At 29.4% G+C, this 21,551-nt stretch overlaps 2 protein-coding genes across 2 annotated transcripts; one reads left to right on the forward strand and one right to left on the reverse strand.

Moving 5' to 3' along the window:
* Positions 1–2,574: 2,574 nt before the first annotated feature.
* On the reverse strand, positions 2,575–3,697 carry LOC132924701 (KRAB-A domain-containing protein 2-like). Its single transcript, XM_060989142.1, has 3 exons — positions 3,549–3,697; positions 2,901–3,444; positions 2,575–2,760 (listed from the first exon to the last, which is right to left on the reverse strand). The coding sequence occupies exons 1-3, from the start codon at positions 3,695–3,697 to the stop codon at positions 2,575–2,577; spliced, it is 879 nt and encodes a 292-aa protein (XP_060845125.1).
* An 8,703-nt stretch (positions 3,698–12,400) lies between these two features.
* On the forward strand, positions 12,401–13,805 carry LOC132924702 (protein CIMAP1D-like). Its single transcript, XM_060989143.1, has 2 exons — positions 12,401–12,657; positions 13,376–13,805. The coding sequence occupies exons 1-2, from the start codon at positions 12,401–12,403 to the stop codon at positions 13,803–13,805; spliced, it is 687 nt and encodes a 228-aa protein (XP_060845126.1).
* Positions 13,806–21,551: the final 7,746 nt, after the last annotated feature.

A 21,551-nucleotide genomic window follows, 5' to 3' on the forward strand; every position in this document is an offset into this window, starting at 1 on the left:
TTTATCGCAACCCATGTGTATCATTGTTTAGGTATACAAATATAACTTTAGGCTAATGACCTGTGATGTTGAAGCCTTACTTCTAATAATATATATATATATATATATATATATAACTTACATATTAAAAAACTTAATATACATGTAAAGTTTATTTCAACAAGCGTGCTTTCGAATTTCTATGTAATTTAAAAATAATTTTATTTATGACGATAATTATTTTAATAACTTTTAACCAAAATTAACGTTTTTCACCTAGTCATTTTTTACCGATTATCATAAATTGTGTATATATTCGTATAAGAGGACGCAAGACCCGCATGTGTTGTCTCCGTCTTAAAAATGCGCAACATAACAAATTTGTGCTCAACAGATCACGTTTAGCTCCGTTAGTTAAAAAAATTAGAGTGAATTATGAAACTTAATGGTACCTAAGAAGTTCTTAAAGCATTTTTAATTATTATTATATATATTTAAAGATTATTGAGTATAATATAAAAATCACGGACTAAGATATATCTAATGGACTGGCATCGAGTGCAATATCTGTGAGCCAAAAATGTTACGCGAGCGAGGAATATTTGGGGTTATAAAAACCGACTGTTTTTAGAGCCCTCTAAATAATTTATAAACTTTTATATACTAAAATAAAAAATGTAGATGACGTTGGAATCATTGGGTTTTTATTTATCATACAATTTGATGCTCGGTCCCTCCTACTCCCCCAGCTCATTCGATGCTAGTCCATTATATCCGTCTTATTAGTCCGTGATAAAAATTAAAATTTATCAAGATATTACGATGATCAAGTGATGATTAGCGCACACTTCATAGGACTTATAAAGGAGCATAAAATAATAATTATTGTACGTACCTATATAACAAACTGTTATAGTGTTATTACTACTAGACAACTAGAGTAAAAAAATAATATAGTATTGAACGCGTAGCACTGTTCACACAACAACGTAACGGTAATAGAGATCATGGCGGCCTTGTTAATTTTCGGGTCGTTATAATCTTATTAACTTAACACAGAGCTCAATACATAAACAAAACAACAATTTAACAATCAATCCTTGATTCTTTTTATTGTTTATATTTGAATAATTTGATTTTGGTTTGCCGACTCTGAATATATCAATAATGACTACAACAGACAGCTAATCGTCTTTTATTGAAAAAATATTTTTGAAAACACTTGTTTTTCGTACATCTCAACAATTTTTTCTATACGCGCATTGTATTGTGCATACAACAAACGTACAAGTTGTAACATCATACATGAGATATAATACAAATATTAATTGTTTTATATTGTTTTTAATAGATAATTGACGGCAGTAGCGAGGCCCGAGTAAATGAATAATTTTACTTTAAATTAATAAATACGATTTTATACGTAAATCGTAAATGTTCTAAAAATGATGAATATTCATAATATTAATAAAAACCAAATATAAAAGCTGAAGAAACTGAAAAAACTGATACGAAAATATCAAAACCGCTTTTATTCACAAATATTAATGCAAGAAAATATAAAAAAAAATTGTATATTTTAACTCTGTGACGTACCTATGAAAAGAATTTTGTTTTTTATAAGCTATGTCCAAGTGAGTATCATGAAAAAGAAACAAATGCTACAATTTCCTAGCTTTAGTTATTACTTATTAATTTATTATTGTCGTTGTAATTTATAATATTACTGCGACCCTGTTGCCAATTTTGTGCCACGAGAGTACCCCCCAAATATTATTAAGTTAATAGAGGCCCATCCATCAAATATACCCTCTGGCTAGGCCCCTTGTACTCAAAATCACTTAAAATCGTTGGTTGATATCAATATTATACTAATGTTTCATAAAATGAAAACAGTTCCGTATCGCGGACTCCGAATGTCAAAATAGTGTTAAGCTGACTGAGACATTCAAATAGGTACACGAATTAGTAGAACTACAAACATCTCAAACTCAGTAAATATATTATAATTCCTTTAATAATAATTTGTTAAACTACCTATTAAATTAGGTACCAAATTTTTTTTTACCTGCAGGCTGCAAAGAACTTTTTTTTTTTAAATAAAAGTAAAATTGAAAACTGTTGTTCTTTGTTGTTATTATATTATTTTGAATATTTGTATGAGAATAATACTAATATATTCCATTTGAAAAATTGAGTTGATTTTCTATTATTTTTAGTATAATAGTATTATAATTTATCTTTATATTATCATTTTGTTTTAGACTATATACAAATAATTTAAAAATTATTGAGGAAGAAATAATGGGCCCATAGCTAAATTCTGTACAATTTAGGAATTTTCTTACACAATAAATTGAATGAATTGTCTTTAGACTTTATAATATTAATTATTGTAACTAATGCGTTGTCATCTAACATAAAGTATTTATCCTTTTTTTATTTTAATGTATCTATCGTTATATTTGTTGTTTTAAAATTAAATTTTCTATAAACTGTATCAGATGGTATTAAAATGAATGAATGATCATTTATTTCTTTGTTTAAAGAACGCTATTGTGGGGAATTTTATACTCTAGTATCTAACCCAATGTATTAGTTTATCCAATAAATGTATAATACCATCTTCTGATTCGTTTTCAATATTAGAACTTTGACTATTCCGTCAATTTCAGCTTCCTTTGCTTGCATAACATACGATCCTTTAAGCCTAGAAGCTTCGTCATATATGGCTGAAAATCTTAAGGTAGCAAGAAGATTCAGAAGAAGTTTCGAAACAAACTTTTTGTAATAAAATATTGAAACCCAAATCATAATTAATGACAAGAGTGATCTTAGTCGAACGGCTACCATTATGGCACGTATTAGTGTATGACCCGGGTCACCACATACAATCTCGGGCCCCCGTACTAAATGTTTACCCGGGCGACCGGGCATTTTATAAAACTTCCAAAAAAACTGTCTGAGTCTCCGGTATACATTAGTAAATCCTCTTCAGTTGATATTTTTTGCAAAACTTCTGATGGTAATTTTGAAGTTGTTAAACCTATTTTCGGGTCACTTCCAAATAAAGCTTTATGCGGAGATCTATTAATTACTCGATGATGGGAACAATTTTTTTGAAATTGGACGAATTCTAAGCCAATGGACCATTTTTTTGAATTGTTATCGACCACCCATGCTCTCAACATATTTTCGATGTCTTGGTTACTTCGTTCTATACTACCTTGGCTTTGGGGATGTCTGGGTCGACCATGCACTATAACACAGTCAGGCCACAGAGTTTTGAGCTCTGTAATTATAGTGTTGACAAATTTTCGACCGTTATCACTTTGCAAGATTTTTGGAGCCCCAAAAGTGAGAAATAATGAAAATAAATTTCTTGCTACTTCAATTGCTCTTTTGGATTCCAGAGGTCGCAAGGATAAAAACTTTGTACTGTGATCTTGATAATTTAAAATCCATCTAAATTTACCATCAGGATTTGATTGAAAATCCACTAAATCGACTTGCCCCCTTTCATTAAAATCTTCACTTATTATGGGTTTGATGACTAATTTACGGTTTACTGGTTTTTTACTGTTTTTGATAAACAAGTTGACAGGAAAGCTTCTATTGCTGGTCTTGGAATCGTGTATTTATTAATTAAAGCCATGCGAAGCTTCACATTTCCCCCATGTCCTGTTCGGGTATGAAAATCTTTTAATTTATCATACATTTCTTCATACAGTACATAATACCTTAATAAAAACAAATAAAAAAAATATAATATAATAGTATACTTTAAAAGTGTATATTCCCATGAAAAAAATAATAATAACTAGGGACAAATGTGTAATTTATGGGTATAGAATATAGTATATACCAGGGATGGCCAACCCAAATGATCTTGCGAGCCACTTTGTAAATACATCACAATCTTGCGGGCCACATATAGGGTTGCCAAAAAAAAGGTCATCAGCCAAAATATTAATATAAGTAATCACATATTTTATTCAAAATTAGGCCACATATAAAAATATAAAAGAATTTAAAAAAAAATTAAAATATATAAAAGTTATAATAAAAGTATTTAATACAAAAAACATTACTATTTAGTGAGATATTTGTTTCTCAACTCGTTCACTAAGCTTTTTCAAATCAATAGAAATACTTGTATTTGCACACCGTAATTGATGTTGCAGGTTTTCATCTGTTAGGTTTGTGCGTGATTTATCTTTGGCGAATTTCATTTTCGAAAAAAACGATTCACAAGTGTAAGTCGATCCAAAAGCACTCACAACTTTTTGTGCCAGATTTCTCAAATTGGGAAAATGTTCTTTTGTGATATTAATATTATAAAAATCTATTTTTGATTTTGATGTTTCAAAAATGTGTTTTAATTCATTATTGCATTGTAAGTCAATGAGTTCCATCTGAAGATATTCTGGGGCCGAATTGACATCAGTATGAAAAGGAGATGAATATATTTCAAATATTGTCTTGTATTTGTCTAAATTAGTGAAACGACTTTCAAAAGCAGCTATAAGTTTCCTTATTTCTTGTGCATATTTAATGCTATCGATATATATACTATATACCATGAAACATGAGTTAAAAGTATTAGTATTATTGTATCAAAAAATCAAAATAGATTATAAATATAATTTAAAATTAATGAAAAAAACAAAAAATTATAATAATTAGGCACAAATATGCATAAAAATATGTAATTTATAGCTATAGAATATACTATACATGGTGGATCAGATAGAACTGACTAAAAAAAAAAAAATTATGCTAATTAAACGTACAACAAAAATTGTGAAAATGATATAATTAATAAATAATTTAAGAAATATACTCATTTCAGATAAAATAATATTTTGAAAGAAATTAATTAATGCAAAAAAATATTGATATTTTAAAAAATTCTAAAAAATAACCTAATTGATTTAGATAAATATTTTTACCATCAACATTTTTTAAAAATTAAATTTAAAAATTGGCTATTTTGAATTTTTCCAATAAAAATGTATATTAATAAATTTTTTTTGTTGTATATTGTACGTGTAGCGCAAGTGTCTCTTAATAATAAACAAAAAAAAATATTAATAAGAACAAAAGTTATTCTAAAAGTCAGTTATATCTGTTACACCCTGAATAGTATATACCACGAGACATAAGTTAAAACTATTATTGTATCAAAAATCAAAATCGATTATAAATATAATTTAAAACAAAAAAACAAAAAATAATAATAATTAGGGACAAATATGTAATTTATGGCTATAGAATATACTATATACCAGGGGTGGCCACAACGAGGCTCGCGAGCCACATGCGGCTCTTAAATCAGTTTCGTGCGGCTCTTGAACTAAATTTAGACTAAACTTAATTAATATAAAATTTCGTTAGAAACGTTAGATAGCATTTTTATTGCCGTCGATTTATATTAATATTTTCAATATCCGCATATTATGCAGATAGTTCTAAAAATTGTAAACTATATTCGCTCAAGTGCCAAAACACACCGACAGTTCAAATATTTTATAGAAGATATGAACAACTATGAGTTACCTAATGATGTATCTTGGTACTGCTTAGTGAGATGGCTATCAATAAGCAATGTTCTTGGCAGTTTTTTGAGTTACTTGATCCAATCAAACAGTTTATGGAAGAAAAAGGAAAATCTTTTCCTGAACTTAATGAACCCCAGTGGTTGTTACATTTGGTTTTTTTTACAGATGTGGTTCAGTATTTACAAACTCTAAATAAATCTTTACAAGGAAAGGAAAAACTTATTTCTGATTTGGCCCAGACTGTATTTAGCTTTCATAACAAGTTAAAGCTTTTTACAAAAGACCTTCAGACAAAAACATTTGCTCACTTCAAATGTTAGAAGAAAATTAGTGAAAGTTTTCCCGACATTTCGGTGGAAACTGAAGAATATATGAATAAGATGTCAGGCCTTGCTGAAGAAATCAATCGCAGATTTAATGATTTAAGATCACTTAAACCTTCATTTTCATTCCTGGAAAATCCTTTTGCTGTTGATGTTGTGAGCGATGGCTGTCCTATTTCATCACCAATAACAAAGGATACAGCAGCTGTAGAGTTGGAGTTACTAGAACTGCAAGAAGACGAAGGACTAAAAGGACTTAAACGAAGTGGCGTTTCAACCATAGAATTTTGGAAAAATGTCCCAGAAGAAAAATGTGTGCTATGAAACTTATTTCAATCTTTGGCACTACTTATGTGTGTGAATCATTGTACTCAACGTTAAAATTCGTTAAATCTAAATATCGATCTGAACTAACTGATGAACATTTAAGTGAACTTGTGCGAACTGCGCTTACAAATTATCAGCCCGATTTCACAAAGCTCACAGAAAAAATGAACACTCGAAAAAGCACTTCTCATAAATAAATCAATAATAATGTTAATAACTATGTCAATAATAATAATGTTTTATGTAGTGTGAAAAATAAACGTTCTGTCAAATCAATAATAATGTTAATAACTTTGTCAATAATAATAATGTTTTATGTAATGTAAAAAATAAACGTTCCTTCAATTTGAGTTCATTTTTCAATGTGTCTTTATTTCAAAAACATCGCTTTACAATGTGGCTCACCTCAAATTAGCTTTATAAATTTGCGGCTCCCAAAGTTAAGGTTAGTGGCCACCCCTGCTATATACCATGATACATGAGTTTGAAATGAACAAGTCACCTATGTAATAATTTGTATAAAAATTATTTTATCGAGTTTAAAATTAAAAGAAAAACTAATAAAAATCGAAAAACCGGGATATTTACTTACTTTATTTCTTGATTATCTTGATTTTTCGTTTTGCAGATTAAGTAATGCTTTTCAGCTACGGAAAGGACATCAAACTTCTCCAAAAGATAGTATTCTCGCCTTGTTTTTTTATTTCTAAATGTTTATAATTAATTTAAATTATATTTATTATCTAATAAGTGGAAAAATATTATTGTTTCGACTTTTTACAAACCTGTTTGTTTTAGTATGGATTATGTCTTGAATTATTGTTTCAACTTCATTCATTGAATGGGGTTTTTTACCTGGTTTATCAGTGTAAAAAATGTCAAGCATTTTAAAAAATTCAACTTTTTCATCGAACATTTTAATTTAATTTTAATAATATCTTTTACTACTTATTGCAATAAATACGTTTCACGAGTATTTGACAAGACTGTACACTTCAGTAAAATGTTATACGATTTAGTGACACCGGTCACAGATAAGTAATTATTACTATCGCCTAATATCCACATGAGTGTTGAACATACACAGTATATATCGATAAGGTATCACAGCCCACAGGTACCACAGGTTATTACGACAAGTTGTTTCTATTAATAAAAATCATTCACGTATTAGTTTCGTCATTTGTATGTACAGATTACGGAACAAGTTCCGTATAACTAAAAATCCGTATCCATTTCGTGAAAAGTTATCCACATTGTGTAATTACGCGATCTGTTAAAAAATAAGTTCCGTTTCGCGAACTGGATAAAATTTCTATCCATTTCACGAAACGGGTCAGAACGCGAAATCAGGGGCGGACTGGCTGGGGGGGAAGGTGGCATTACCCGCCCAGGCCCCCTAGAAATTTTTGTACTTGGGCCTTTCATTTTCAACAATTTAATGTACCTATTTAATTATATTTTTTTTTTTATAGCAATATTATTATATGGATTATACCTTTCGCTATTTATTATTTCAACTGTAAAGTGTAAATAATGAAAAATATAATTCTATATTCTATGTAACTATAAATAATATAATAATAATTATAGTAAATTATAGCCTATAGGTTGTTTGGGAAATTAGGAATAACAACTAATTGTGGAACGGATGTCGATAACGATAAGAAATTTTTATAAATAACATTTAATAGAAGCATAGACCTAATAACTATGAATAGAAGACTATTATTAGGGAAGATATTGAATTTACGAAACAGAATAAACATTAAATATTTATAAATATTAAATTATAATCCGTTGTCATACAAATACAATCATACTTTAACGCTGTGTCCTACGTAAGACCTGCGAATTAATAATATAATATTACACACATAATATTATATACAGCCATACAGGTAAATATTCAGTTTAATCTATTTTATAATATTAGTTCAATCCTAATCATTTAAAATTGTAAAATACTTCATAAACATTTAAATATATAATATTTCAATAAAATTATTTACTTTAATTTTATCGCACATTTAATTTATTAAATTTTTGTGTATGTTTCGGTTCTTATACATTATTTTATATTCATAATAAATAATAATAATTTAATAATTATTCTAAAATTCTTATAAATTGTCAACAAGAAAAGACAGAACTAATAACTTTATAACCAATTATATAGAATATCTCTCTAAATTTGTCCGTGTCAATAAATTTTTATCAATTTTTGTTTTTAAAATCAAATAATATCTTAAATGTTAGGTATAAACAAGACTATGAACTATGAAGACAATTTTCGTACTCGTATACATTTATACAATAATAGTTATTACAATAATGACTAATTATTTTTTTAACAAATTATAATATAAATTTAATTAGTATAATTTAAAACAATATTTATTTTTTCCCCTAAAATATAGTATTTACATTTACAGGGATACAATTTAAAATGGATAATAAAATAAAACAAAAAAGTGGTTTTCAAAAAAAAATTGAAAAGCGGGCAGCATTATTATCTGCAGCTGGGTCAGATAGTAAACAACGTAAGTTAGACTTTTTTTCAAAATATTCTTCTAATAAAAATCAAAATGAAAATGTCACCGATATTACTGATCAACCAAATCCAATTGAAAAATCGGCCAATGATAATAATGAACTTCGATCCAATGTAACCTCAGAAAATACTATTAAATCATCATATATATTTCCTATTTTAAGTAGATCAAGTGAACAAGATCAATCAAACGTAATAATTAATGACAATGACATTTTTTCATCATCTGAATCCGAGTCTGAAAAAAAAAGTACAAAAAAACTAATTGAAACCGATTCGAAAATTAGTCTTTTTATTCCTCCTATATTTAGTAGTCACCATCAAGCTAAAGTTGCTTTTGTTGACGCACATCCATGTCAACCTCAGATAAATATACCCTTTAATATTAATAAAGTATATTATAGAAAAATGCCAAATGATAATTTCGTGAATCGAAAATGGGTTTCTTATAATTCAATAACTAGAAAAATTCATTGTTCTTTATGTATGGGGTTTACTCGTCCGGGTAGTACTCCATTTATAGATGGAATCGAAATAAATTTGAAACATCTTTATAGTCAATTAGAAAAACACGAAAGTTCTGTACCTCATGACGACGCCTGTAAGGCATACCTTAATATTACATCTGGACATACAATTACTAATGCGCTATTAAGTCATCGCCAAAAAAGTGTAGAATTAAATAGAGAAATTGTAACTAGAATTATAGATATTTCTTTATTAATCGGTAAACAAGGTTTGGCATTTAGAAGTAAGAGAAATGAAGCCGCTTATAATTTAAGTTTAAATTTAAAACAAGGGAACTTTTTAGAAATTGTGAAACTTGTAGCAAAATATGACCCGGTATTGCAAACACATTTAAATAATTCAATTAAAAAAAGTTTATTAAAAAAAGAAAAAAAAACAATTTGGACGTGGTTCATGTGTAACATTTCTATCAAAAACATTTTTAAATAAAATTTTTTCTATAACTGGTAATTTAATAAAGAAACATATCTCAGAAGAAGTTTTATTGGCGGGGCAGTATTCATTAGAAGTTGATTCTTCTCAGGATACGTCGGTAATGGATCAATTGTGTATTTGTCTAAGATATGTTTTGAATGGTAAAATAATTGAGAGAATGATTGCTTTAGTAGAGTCAACCTCTGGAACTGGTGAAGCATTATATAATATTGTGAAAAAAGAATTAGATACATTGAATATCCCTCTAACAAAACTAATTGGGGAATCATTTGATGGTGCTGCCAATATGAGTGGTTCTTATAATGGTCTTCAAGCTCATTTAAAAACAGTTGCACCCGAATCAATTTATACACATTGCCATGCACATGTATTAAATCTAATAGTAACAGACTCTACTTCATGTTGTAAATCTGCTCAAGATCTTTTCAACTTACTACAGAAAACTGCAGTTTTTTTTTCTGATTCATACAAAAGAACTGGAATTTGGAAAAATTATCTTTCAAAAGATCAAACTGGAAATGATAAATTAAGAAAACTTCAAAAGTTAGGAACTACAAGATGGAATAGTAAAGATGCCGCATTAAAATGCATATTTGGTTCTTGGTTTGTGTCTGGTGAAACGAGTGATCGATATAATGTTTTAGTTGAATCTCTGCATTTTCTTGACACTGATTCATCTATAGATTCTAATACATCTTCAGATGCCAGATTCTTGTTAGAAAAATGGACATCTTTTGAATATATACTAACTTCATTTATATTTCTCGAAATTTTCCATTATACCACTCCAGCATCAAAATATCTCCAATCAAAAGAATTAGATTTTATTACTGTCATTAATTTAATTAAGTCTTTATTAAGCGACCTCAAAAAAGGTTCTTCTAAATATAATTTAATTGTTGAAAAAACCATGAATTTTATATCTAGTAAAAATAATTCTGAACATATTAAAAAGCTTAATATAGTCATTGAAGAAACGTTTCCAGATAAACGAAGATCAAAAATTAAAAAAATGCCTGGTGAGCTGGCATCAGACGATATCAGAAATATTTCGAATGTAGAATATTTTAAAGTAAATACACATCGAAGAATTTATGATGTACTTATTACCACGTTTGAAAATAGATTTGAGAAAAATGAAAAACTCTATGATGTATTAAGTATATTAAACCCAAAACGATTTAAAGACTTTGCAAAAAATCCTTTATTAATTAATGATGAAAATTTGACATTTATTGCTCAAAAATCAAATATTGAATCTGGAAACACATTGAAAGAAGAGTTACTACAATTTATATCATTTTATAATCAAAATTGTATTAAAAGTATAACAAATAATACTATAAATACTGAAAATACTTCTGAAAATTCTGCAGAATCAAGTGATGATATAATTGAAAATTCTTGTCAATATACTGAAAATAAAGTTGACTGTTATAGTTGCCCCTCACATTTATTAGAATTTTTATATAAATATAATTTACATACATCATCATTTACAAACTTATATTTGGCATATAAATATATTCTCACTCTATCCTGCACACAAGTGAATTGCGAACGTGCATTTTCAAAATTAAAAATAATAAAAACCAGACTTAGAAGTACAATGAAGGAAGAATTATTAGAGTCTTTAATGTTAATTAGTGTAGAATCTGATGTTATTCCAACTACAAATAAAATTATAGATACAATAGGAAGAAGTTCCACTGTATTAAGTAATTTACTCATTTCTTAAATAATTTAACATATTTATGTATTAAAAAATACTTATTAATTTTGTAATTTTTTTTTTTTTTTTAAATAATACAACATTTATAATAATTTGACTAATAATAAGGAATAATAAAAATTTAAGTACATTTATCTATTGATGTTTTAATATCTTATAAAATATTTTGCCACCTGGGCCTTCAGGTGCTCAGTCCGCCCCTGCGCGAAATGAATGCAACATATATACAAAAATGTAATATTTTCTTAATTTAACATTATATTATATAGTTGATGGACAAATCATTGCCATGTTAGAAGAGAACAATATTTTATTTGTAGATTGTGGTAAAAAATGACTATTATTGTGCTTGTAATAATTACTCAGATATCAAAAACTTGGAAAAGGAAGAATAGAAAATAGAATCTTCAAAGTGCCAATGCATTATTTTTAGTGAAAGAATAATTATAATCACAAACTCAATAAATGCCAAACTGAGAAGTGTATATTTTAAAATACACCTACCTAAGTCACTTGGTGCAAAAACTGGAAAATTCATGTCAACCCCTCCAAATTAATCCAGATTACTTTAATCGCTCTACTCCCTATCGACTGTCTTCCAGCCTACATCGACAAATACCTCACCCGATGTCCTCACCTAAAGGCCAAGCGCCAATAATTTAACCGATGTATTCATATATGCGCAGACCTAATCTATAATCTATATGGAGTACTTCAGAGGAATTTCGTATTAAATTGTCAAGTCTTAACTATAAAAATAAAATATTTTTTTGATTGTTTACTAAAAAATAATTCACAACATATTTTTGTTTATATATCTATTTTACAGTACTCACAAAAAAAAAAAACTAATATTTTATTTACGGCGGTCTGGTTACCACGGTAGTTATTTGACGAATCTGTTTTCAAAACTTTTATTGATATATATAATAAAGAAATTTAATACGCATACGGTTACGACATGGCTGACGTAAATTTTCATAGTGGTCCTGCCTACACGCTGGGCATGCTGCTGCCGCGGAAACAGACTTCACTCCGAGTGCCCGGCCCCAAGTACGACCTGAGCAACTTCACCCGTCACGGACCGGTCAGAGTGATAGGAGCCTCGCTGGCGTCCAAGTTAAAAGTACAGACTACGCGTACTCCCGGGCCGGCCGCGTACAACACAGTGCCCTGCATGTCCGCCACATTGCCCACGATACCGTTGTGTTTCATAGGGTTAGTATATAACAATATTACGCACGAGTATGTAATAATATTAATAATTGGGCAGCAATTATGTCTTAATATTTTATTAATATATTATAAAATATGTAGTTCAAAAGTTATTCACAACGGTTTTTGGTTTTTTGACTACGTGATTAACATTCAATGTATAAGGTTTAATCGCGGTGTATGCGATGTACGCTTCATTTAGATTTTACTCGGATAAATACTGTATAGCAACTCTGAGGTGAAACCCGTGTTATGTTAGTTATGTTTTTCAAAGTTCGAGGTAATGGTAAACAATAACATTTATAGTTGGCGAAATAAATATGATTCGAAATGAGTGCCTATATACCAACTTTTGTATTCTGTATTATAAACTATTACTATTTTTATTATTAATTAATTGAGATCATTATAACTGCAAGGGTTATACGATTTGATTTTTTGTTCTCATGTGAGTTGTGACATAATCGTATACAAAAAACTGTTCAAGACGTCCTATTTGTAACGTTCTTTTTTTACCATGTTTTTCCCCACTTTTATTCTCTTCGATTCGCCCTGGAGCTGTGGCAGAACGTTATTATATAAAAATAATAAATGTTTTCGTACGAGTAAAAAAACGTCCGTATAATATATTATATTATATACCTACTCAATAATGCGATATACAAGTCGTTCACAAACTCATCATCATAATATTATATACACTAATACACATACACTGCAGGACGAGACGCGACTGTCTGAAGAAAACCACACGCACGCCGGCGCCGAACGCTTACGCCTTGTCCACTACCATCGGCAACCAAGCGCCCGACATGCCGTCCGCGCCCATGTACACGATTTCCGGTCGGCCGGCCGAACCAGGACGCGGGGGCGTCGGAAGGCGGGGAGCGGCGTGGTACTCGTCACCGGGACCGGCGCGGTACTCGGCCGTCGCGCTGGACCGTTTCAAAAACCAGACGCCCCGGCCCGTGATGCTGGGCAGCGTCAATCAGCGGACGCGCGGAAATCGCACGCCCGCGCCCAACGCCTACTACCCTGCCACCGACACGGCGTCCCGTTACGCCAACGCGCCGCAGTTCTCCATCGGCGGCCGTGTAACCCGTGCAAATTCGTACTACACAGCCGCCGACAAGGTACCCGACTGGGAATGACGTACGCGCGCGTGCGGGTCGTACCTCTAACAATAAAACAACAAAAAAGGTTAACCGGAAGTCACAATATTTTTTTCCTTCGGAATTACTATAATGATTATAAAAATACACAGAATTCAATCATTTTTGTGATCATTTAATTTACAATGATTTTTAACTTCGCGGGTGCAATCACAGCCACGCGACGTCCACTCCCGATCCGCGCGGGCACCCTTTCAAACATCATCGCAGAGACGCCCTGCAGGCCCGCGATGCTCGGCAGCGTCAGTCATCAGACGCACGCCCGGTAACTTTATTTTGTTTTGTTAGAGTTAAAAAAAACTTTTAAAGAACCTTGAATTAAAATTTAAAATATATGATTTAAAAAAAAAATTGTATAATTGTTAAAATTTTCAAAATGGTAAAAATTGTTTTGTAGATATAAATGCATACAATTTTTTTTTTACATCTTATATTTTAAATTTTAATACAAGATTCTTTAAAAGTTTTGTTTAACTCTAACAAAACAAATTAAGTTTACCGGAAGTCACAATATTTTTTTCCTTCGGAGTTAATAATGATTGGTCGACGGCGGGCGTGTGTCTGATGACTGATGCTGCCTAGCATCGCGGGCCTGCAGGGCGTCTCTGCGATGATGTTTGAAAGGGTTGCCCGCGCGGATCGGGAGTGGACGTCACGCGGCTGTGATTGCACCTGCGAAGTTAAAAATCATTGTAAATTAAATGATCACAAATCATGAATTCTGTGTATTTTTATAATCATTAATAACTGCAAGAAAAAATACCCAACCAGTCGGGGGACTGCCGGTAGAAGTGAAAACTTCTTTAGGCACGTTGGGCACCCCGTAAGAAAGCATTTGCGGGTGAGGAAATAAGTATGAAATCGCGACACCGCCACCGCCACCGAGAGTACATGTATATATTACTGTGGTATATACTGTTATACTTAAGTGTGAGGGTGTATTTGTATAAATACTAGAACAATTTCACTTCGTTTTTAAAAATTGTGTAATATGACTTAGATATAACGAGATCAACAAAAAAATTATTTGCTCAACAATTTACAATAAAAGAGGGAGGTTTTTTTGGTATCAGCGATCACCGCACAAATCGTGTGTAAAATATCGTACTTGAATATTCCAAAGATCAGAATATTTATCATAGTGGAATAAGAAGGCGAGTAAAAAAATGCGTACATGATTGGTTAATCACCCTAGCTGTTTATGTAATATTATTTTCCCATCATCGAGTAATTAATAGATCTCCGTATAAAGCTTTATTTGGAAGTGACCCGAAAATAAGTTTAACAACTTCAAAATTACCATCAGAAGTTTTGCAAAAAATATCAACTGAAGAGGATTTACTAATGTATACCGGAGACTCAGACGATCCACATTCCACGATTAAAATGATCACTTCACGTTGTAGTCTTTGTGGCAATGAAGTAATGGTGGAAATCAACTCTGCTAGTGTTATTGTTTGTGATTTATGCAAAAATAATGAAAAAATCATTCAATCGAGACAACAAGGATTAAAAGGCTTACAAAAGGCTGCGGGAAAAATGTTGAAGGTAAAAACATGTTAAATATTATTTTACTTAAAAGTATTATACAATAATATGAGTTCCATTGTTTATAGATAAGTAACCTTAAGGTTACTCAATTTCAAGTCGAAGATTGTGGTATAGTTCCAGTTTCTAAGGTGGATAGAGGTCCATATCAGACTCTGCGAATATAATTGCCTAGTCACAGAACAAAAAAATGAGCTAAATCGTCTAGGAACCAAACACGGGTTAATTAAAGGATGGTTCAATTCTTCAACTCTTCAACCAGCTAAATCCAATTTTATTAACATGTTAGAGGTCAATAAAGAAAAAGAGTTAAGTCTAAGGGAAATAGTGGCTCTAACAACAGGAGGACAAGGTTTTCATAGTTGAAATTGTAGGGGCAAATGTGAAACCAAAAAATGTGCTTGCTTTAAATCAAGCTTAAAATGTAATAGCCGTTGTCATAATACTACCCCATGTTCAAAAAATAATATATTGCATGCTTTTAGATTAAATAATAATAATAATAATTTTTTTTTATACATAAATTGTTTACAATATAAATTTACCTAAAATTTTATTATAGTTTAAGTCATAAATATTATTATTTTTCATATTTTTTTTTTATATTGATAATCTACAACATACATCACCTAAACTTTAATAGAATGCCATAATTATTATAATTATTATTATTTTTCATATTTTTTTTATATTGATAATTTACAACATACATTACCTAAACTTTAATAGAATGCCATAATTATTATAATTATTACCACAGGTTATTACGACAAGTTGTTTCTATTAATAAAAATCATTCACGTATTAGTTTCGTCATTTGTATGTACAGATTACGGAACAAGTTCCGTATAACTAAAAATCCGTGTCCATTTCGTGAAAAGTTATCCACATTGTGTAATTACGCGATGTGTTAAAAAAATAAGTTCCGTTTCGCGAACTGGATAAAATTTCTATCCATTTCACGAAACGGGTCAGAACGCGAAATGGATGCGACATACACAAATATTAATAACATAAAATCTTTGTTATAGCTTTTCTAATCGTTTATTTAAATTAAAATCTAAAATTTGTAGGTACAATGTTTTATTTTTATTTTGTGTATAACAGTAGCTCGAAATTATTGTTTTGGTTTTTATATTGCTGTACATTTTCTTTTAAATCATCATAAACCTCCCACCTATCGTTAGACCTACATGAGTATGCTGTATAATGTCCGCTTGTCACTCTCAGTTCAGGTCTGATGTGGCGTAAAAACTCCAAAAATGGTGATTTCTGATCAGGTTTTAGCAATAATGTCAGCATTTGTTCAGTCCTTTCCTCAATACAAGTCACTTCAAGAGTACTTGGAAATTTGTTTTAAATTTACTTTAAATAAAATAAATGAAAATAAAATACCTTCATGTTACATTAGGAATGATATTAATCATTTTGTTAATTTGATATCTAAATGGACACCACTCAAAAAAATCTAAATTTCCCAGAACATAGCAACTGTTTGTGAGATCAATGACACTTTTAGTATACTGAAAATCAATGGACGAAGCTAAACAATTTTTGGAATCTATTTTTAAAATAGCTTTGAGTAAATATAATGGTCCACTTTTAGTACCTACGTTTTATGAAAAAGACACTCCTTGTGCTATAAGTAAAAGATATTTATAAACTTTAATTTTAAATAAATCATCATATTTACAAGTTTGATGATTTAATTGATGAGAATAATATAATATCTGAAAATAACATAAATAAAGAAACTGAAGATAATGAAGATATATGTGAAGACTTTGTAGGTTCTTTTGAGAATTGGGCTTCATTAATAGCAGATGATTGTCTAAGCAAAGTTGATAAAATTAAAGGTGAGTTTGAAAATGCTCAATATACACCTGAATTAATTCCGTTGGTGATTAAATGTATGAAATTGTATCCTTGTTGGTCCGGAATTATGATAAAATGGTTTGGGTTTGGGTGAATCAACTGTTTCAAGCAGCCGCGTTGAGAGTAATTTTAACCAAATTAAAAATAGAGTATTTAAAACAGAAAATTTACCTATTAGAGTGGATGATTTTGTACTAAATTAATAAATTACTATAAAGGAGATAATTTGCTGCTTCAAAATACTGAATTATTAACTAAAAAGTCGTAAATGATGAAGAAACACATACCGGCACAGATATATATGAAGATGTGGACATACAGATAGAGACAGATATTGTGAATAATTTTGAAATTCATACAGAAATAGAAATAGTAGGAAATGAAGAAACACATACAGACAACAGACACATGTATAAATGAAAATGAAGAGATAAGGAAAGAAACATTTGTACAGGAGAGTGATATGAGAGATATGCATACAGAAACGGAGCTAGAAGATAGTAATATAATTTGTTTACCATGTAAAAATGGAGATTTTCCGACAGGAATACACTGGTGTATTAAATGTCAAAAACCGGTACATATATTTGACTGTTTGGTTGAAAATGTGAACAGTGAAGAAGGTTATGGAGAATCGCGTGTGTGTTTATCGTGTGCTGAAAAAGACTACGAAAATGTGGCTGTAGAAAATTGGTAAAGAAAAGGCAAATCATCTTCATTGTCTCGCTGTAGGTCTGTAAAATCATATCTGGTTTCACAACCGGGATTCAATAAAATAAATTTAAATCAAAACGGTTGTGAACAATCAATAGTATTCCTTAAAAATGAAAATGTTCTTCAAAATAAACCTTATAGTTAAAATAAAATAGGAAAAACCTTACTAAGTAATAGCTGTTCAGCCGATTCATTATTAACAATTTTGGCGTGTGCTGTAGCTGATAGCCAATTTGTTTTTAAACATTTAACATCTTTAATAAAAAAAGATAAAACTGCCATAATAACTGTTCATAATAAGTATGCTTACTAGAAAAACAAAAAAAAATATATACAAAGAACGAATATTATTATTAGCTCCGTATTTTTTATCAAATAATATACAACTTGTTGGGATATAACAATGATCGACGCAATGGATACAATAACTTCAACAGCCAAGAAACTTTTACATCAGATGCCATCTTATAGAAAAATAAATCAATGTACCAATTTTTTATGTCCAGAATTTTCCTTTCAAAACAGCTGTGAAGTAATAACCTTAAGTGCTTTAAACGGGTGCATCAATATTCAAAAAGAAATTGATAATTTAACGAAAAAAGAAATAATAAAATGTTCCAAGTGTGATTCAAATAGAAAAATTACAATAAATACGAAATCACATATTTTAATTGAGCTAGTTTCTATACTCCGAGGTAAATCTAACCTTTTTTATTACTTAAAAACACATACAAATAATATAATTAATTACTTTTTTTTAGGACTTGAATTATCTACCAGTGTCTGTAGTATCAGTGATACAGATCTAGTACACCAAAATTATGCTGGTGAAAATATGTTGACCGCACACGAAATACCTAAAACACTACTTGTGAACGGCCAAACATATTTTCTTAGGAGTGCAGTGGTGTTTACAAGTGGCAATAGACCTGGACTGAGAGTGACAAGCGGACATTATACGGCATACTCATTTAAGTCTAACGATAGACTTATGATGATTTAAAAGAAAATGCACAGCAATATAAAAACCAAAAGAATAATTTCGAGCTACTGTTATACACAAAATAAAAATAAAAACATTGTACCTACACATTTTAGATTTTAATTTAAATAAACGATATGAAAAGCTATAACAAAGATTTTATGTTATTAATATTTGTATATATTAAAGGAAAAAAATTGATATTTTTGCAACAATTTAGGTATAAATTCCAAACTTAGTGTTACTAGTAGATACAAATTATAGTACAATTAATGAAAAAAAAAATTTTTTATAAAATGCATTATTCAGTTTTTGTGGTGCTGGAGTAACGTTACCCTTTTACAGCGGAAAAATTGGTTTTTCCGGTGGAAATATTTAGGTACAAATTTTAAAACTTTTGTACAATTAATGGTTAAAAAAAAAATAAAATATTCGAATAAAGGGGTGCCAGGGTAACCCACCTCAAAGTAATTTATCATATTAATTAATTTTTTTTTTTTGTTAGCTGTGTGAATTATTGTGATTTCGCTCACTCTTTCCAACAAACGTATTAAGTATTTTATAATTTATTACAATCATTAGATAGTGAAATGCCTACAATAAGTTTCGTCTACGCCAACCGATACAGTACGTATTCGAACATAGGAAAAAATAAAATAATATTAATAATATTCATTGGTGATATTATTATTTTTGTATAATTGTATATAAAATTCAATAATTTTTTATAACTGACTAAAAAACTTTAAATTTTACAAACGTTAATATATGGAATATGGATTATTTAACATCCGTTTATTTAAGTAAAAAATACAAAATACTACATCACAGATAATGTTCTCTTCTAGTTCTGCATTTTTGTTATTAGAACGGATAATCATTTTATAATTAGAGGGCTTTTTTTTTTATAAAAACTTTGATTGAATTTTAAATGAAATGACTCGCGTGCGTTGATTATCCGTTGTAGCCTGACATAGCCGCCCAAACTGTCGGCGAATACATAGTATTTTCATTGATTTAATTTTCTAATAGATAATCTGAATATTTTTCAATACGTTCATTGGTTGGTCAATTGGACAAACAATCTTCAACGAAGCATTCAGTATTATCTGAGGTTCTAAAAAAGTAAACCAAAAGTATGACGTATCCAAATCCCAATTTTACACAATTTATTTTGGTATTAGAGTCCGAGCTTTTGCAGTTGATGATACCAAGCCTGCGTTAAATGAAATTGACATCCTATTATTTTTGTCTGTGGTCAAATTTCATAAACGAATTCCCATTAGTGAGGCAATAAAGAAAGATTTACTATTTCTACTGGAAAAAAGGATAATAACACCAGATTATAAAAATTATATTGAGTCTATTCCGTCTACAAGTAAAACCAATAGGCAACTCTTCAGACTGTGAATACTGAATTATAAATCTAATTATAATTCTAGTTGTCAAATTTATTTTTATTCTTTAATTTGTATTTAAATATTCGAACTAAACTCTAAAGCGTTATGATTAAGTCTGAATATTAATTTTAATAAGTTTAAACTATTGTTATTTTTTGATTCAAATTTATTTAAATATTCAATCTTTGTTTAACTATGGTTAAAGCTGAAAAATTAATTTTATTGAGTTTTATTTAGTTATTTGTTAATATAATTAAATGTTACGTTTTATTTAATTATAAAACCAAAAATTAAATTAGGTAGATCTCATTTGGTTTACTTATAAATGTAATCACTCATCAATTTTAAGTATGATAGTCAAAAGTTTAGATCCTGTATTTATAAATATAAATTTTTATAATACCTATGTGCATTATAATATGTCAGAATTTATGAACTACAAAGTTTTAAATTTTAATACTATTCAATATTGAAGCACTTTTTTGAGGAGATCACTTTTGGTTGAAATTGTGTTTATTATGTCATTATTATCAAGATCCATTAGAATGTCTTTTTCTAATTAACATGAGTGTTTCAAGGTTCTGTTGACTTAAAGTACTACTATTTGATGAGTACGTTCACATGACACTTGGCTCACCGATAAAGTTAATAATAGTTTGTAAACTAAATAAAGTCCTGGATATGCATTGGTATACAGATTATAGCGAACTAATACAAAAAAAACAGCATATGTGACATTTTTTGTCAAATGATTTACAATAAGAACTTTTTTGCGGTATGTTATCTAACATTGTTTCATCTATCAAATCATTATTTTCATAGTATTTTCTTTATCGGAGCTATTATTTGATTTAGTGTTGTAATATTCTTCTAACTTTGACTCAATGTTTCCCATTTTAAAGCAAAATTCTGCAATTCTTGCTGTAAAGATTGTAAAGTTATATCATTATTAAATTTTTTTATTATACTAAACACTTTTTCTAAAGAGTTATGCAGTATTTGTCTTAAATTTCTTTGAAATTTTGTGGATCTAAACATGAAAAATCAATCAGCGCAGAGTTGTCCATGTTTTTCAAAACGGGTTCCCAAACCATTAATAATTGTATCAATCATTAAATTATAAACATTACATTCATAATTATAAAGAAGATTAGAGCTTTGTTCGTCTTCAGATTCATAAGAGAATATACGTTTTTTTTACGTTGG

This window comes from Rhopalosiphum padi, chromosome 3 (assembly GCF_020882245.1).
Source record: "Rhopalosiphum padi isolate XX-2018 chromosome 3, ASM2088224v1, whole genome shotgun sequence".
Taxonomy (NCBI): Eukaryota; Metazoa; Arthropoda; class Insecta; order Hemiptera; family Aphididae; genus Rhopalosiphum; species Rhopalosiphum padi.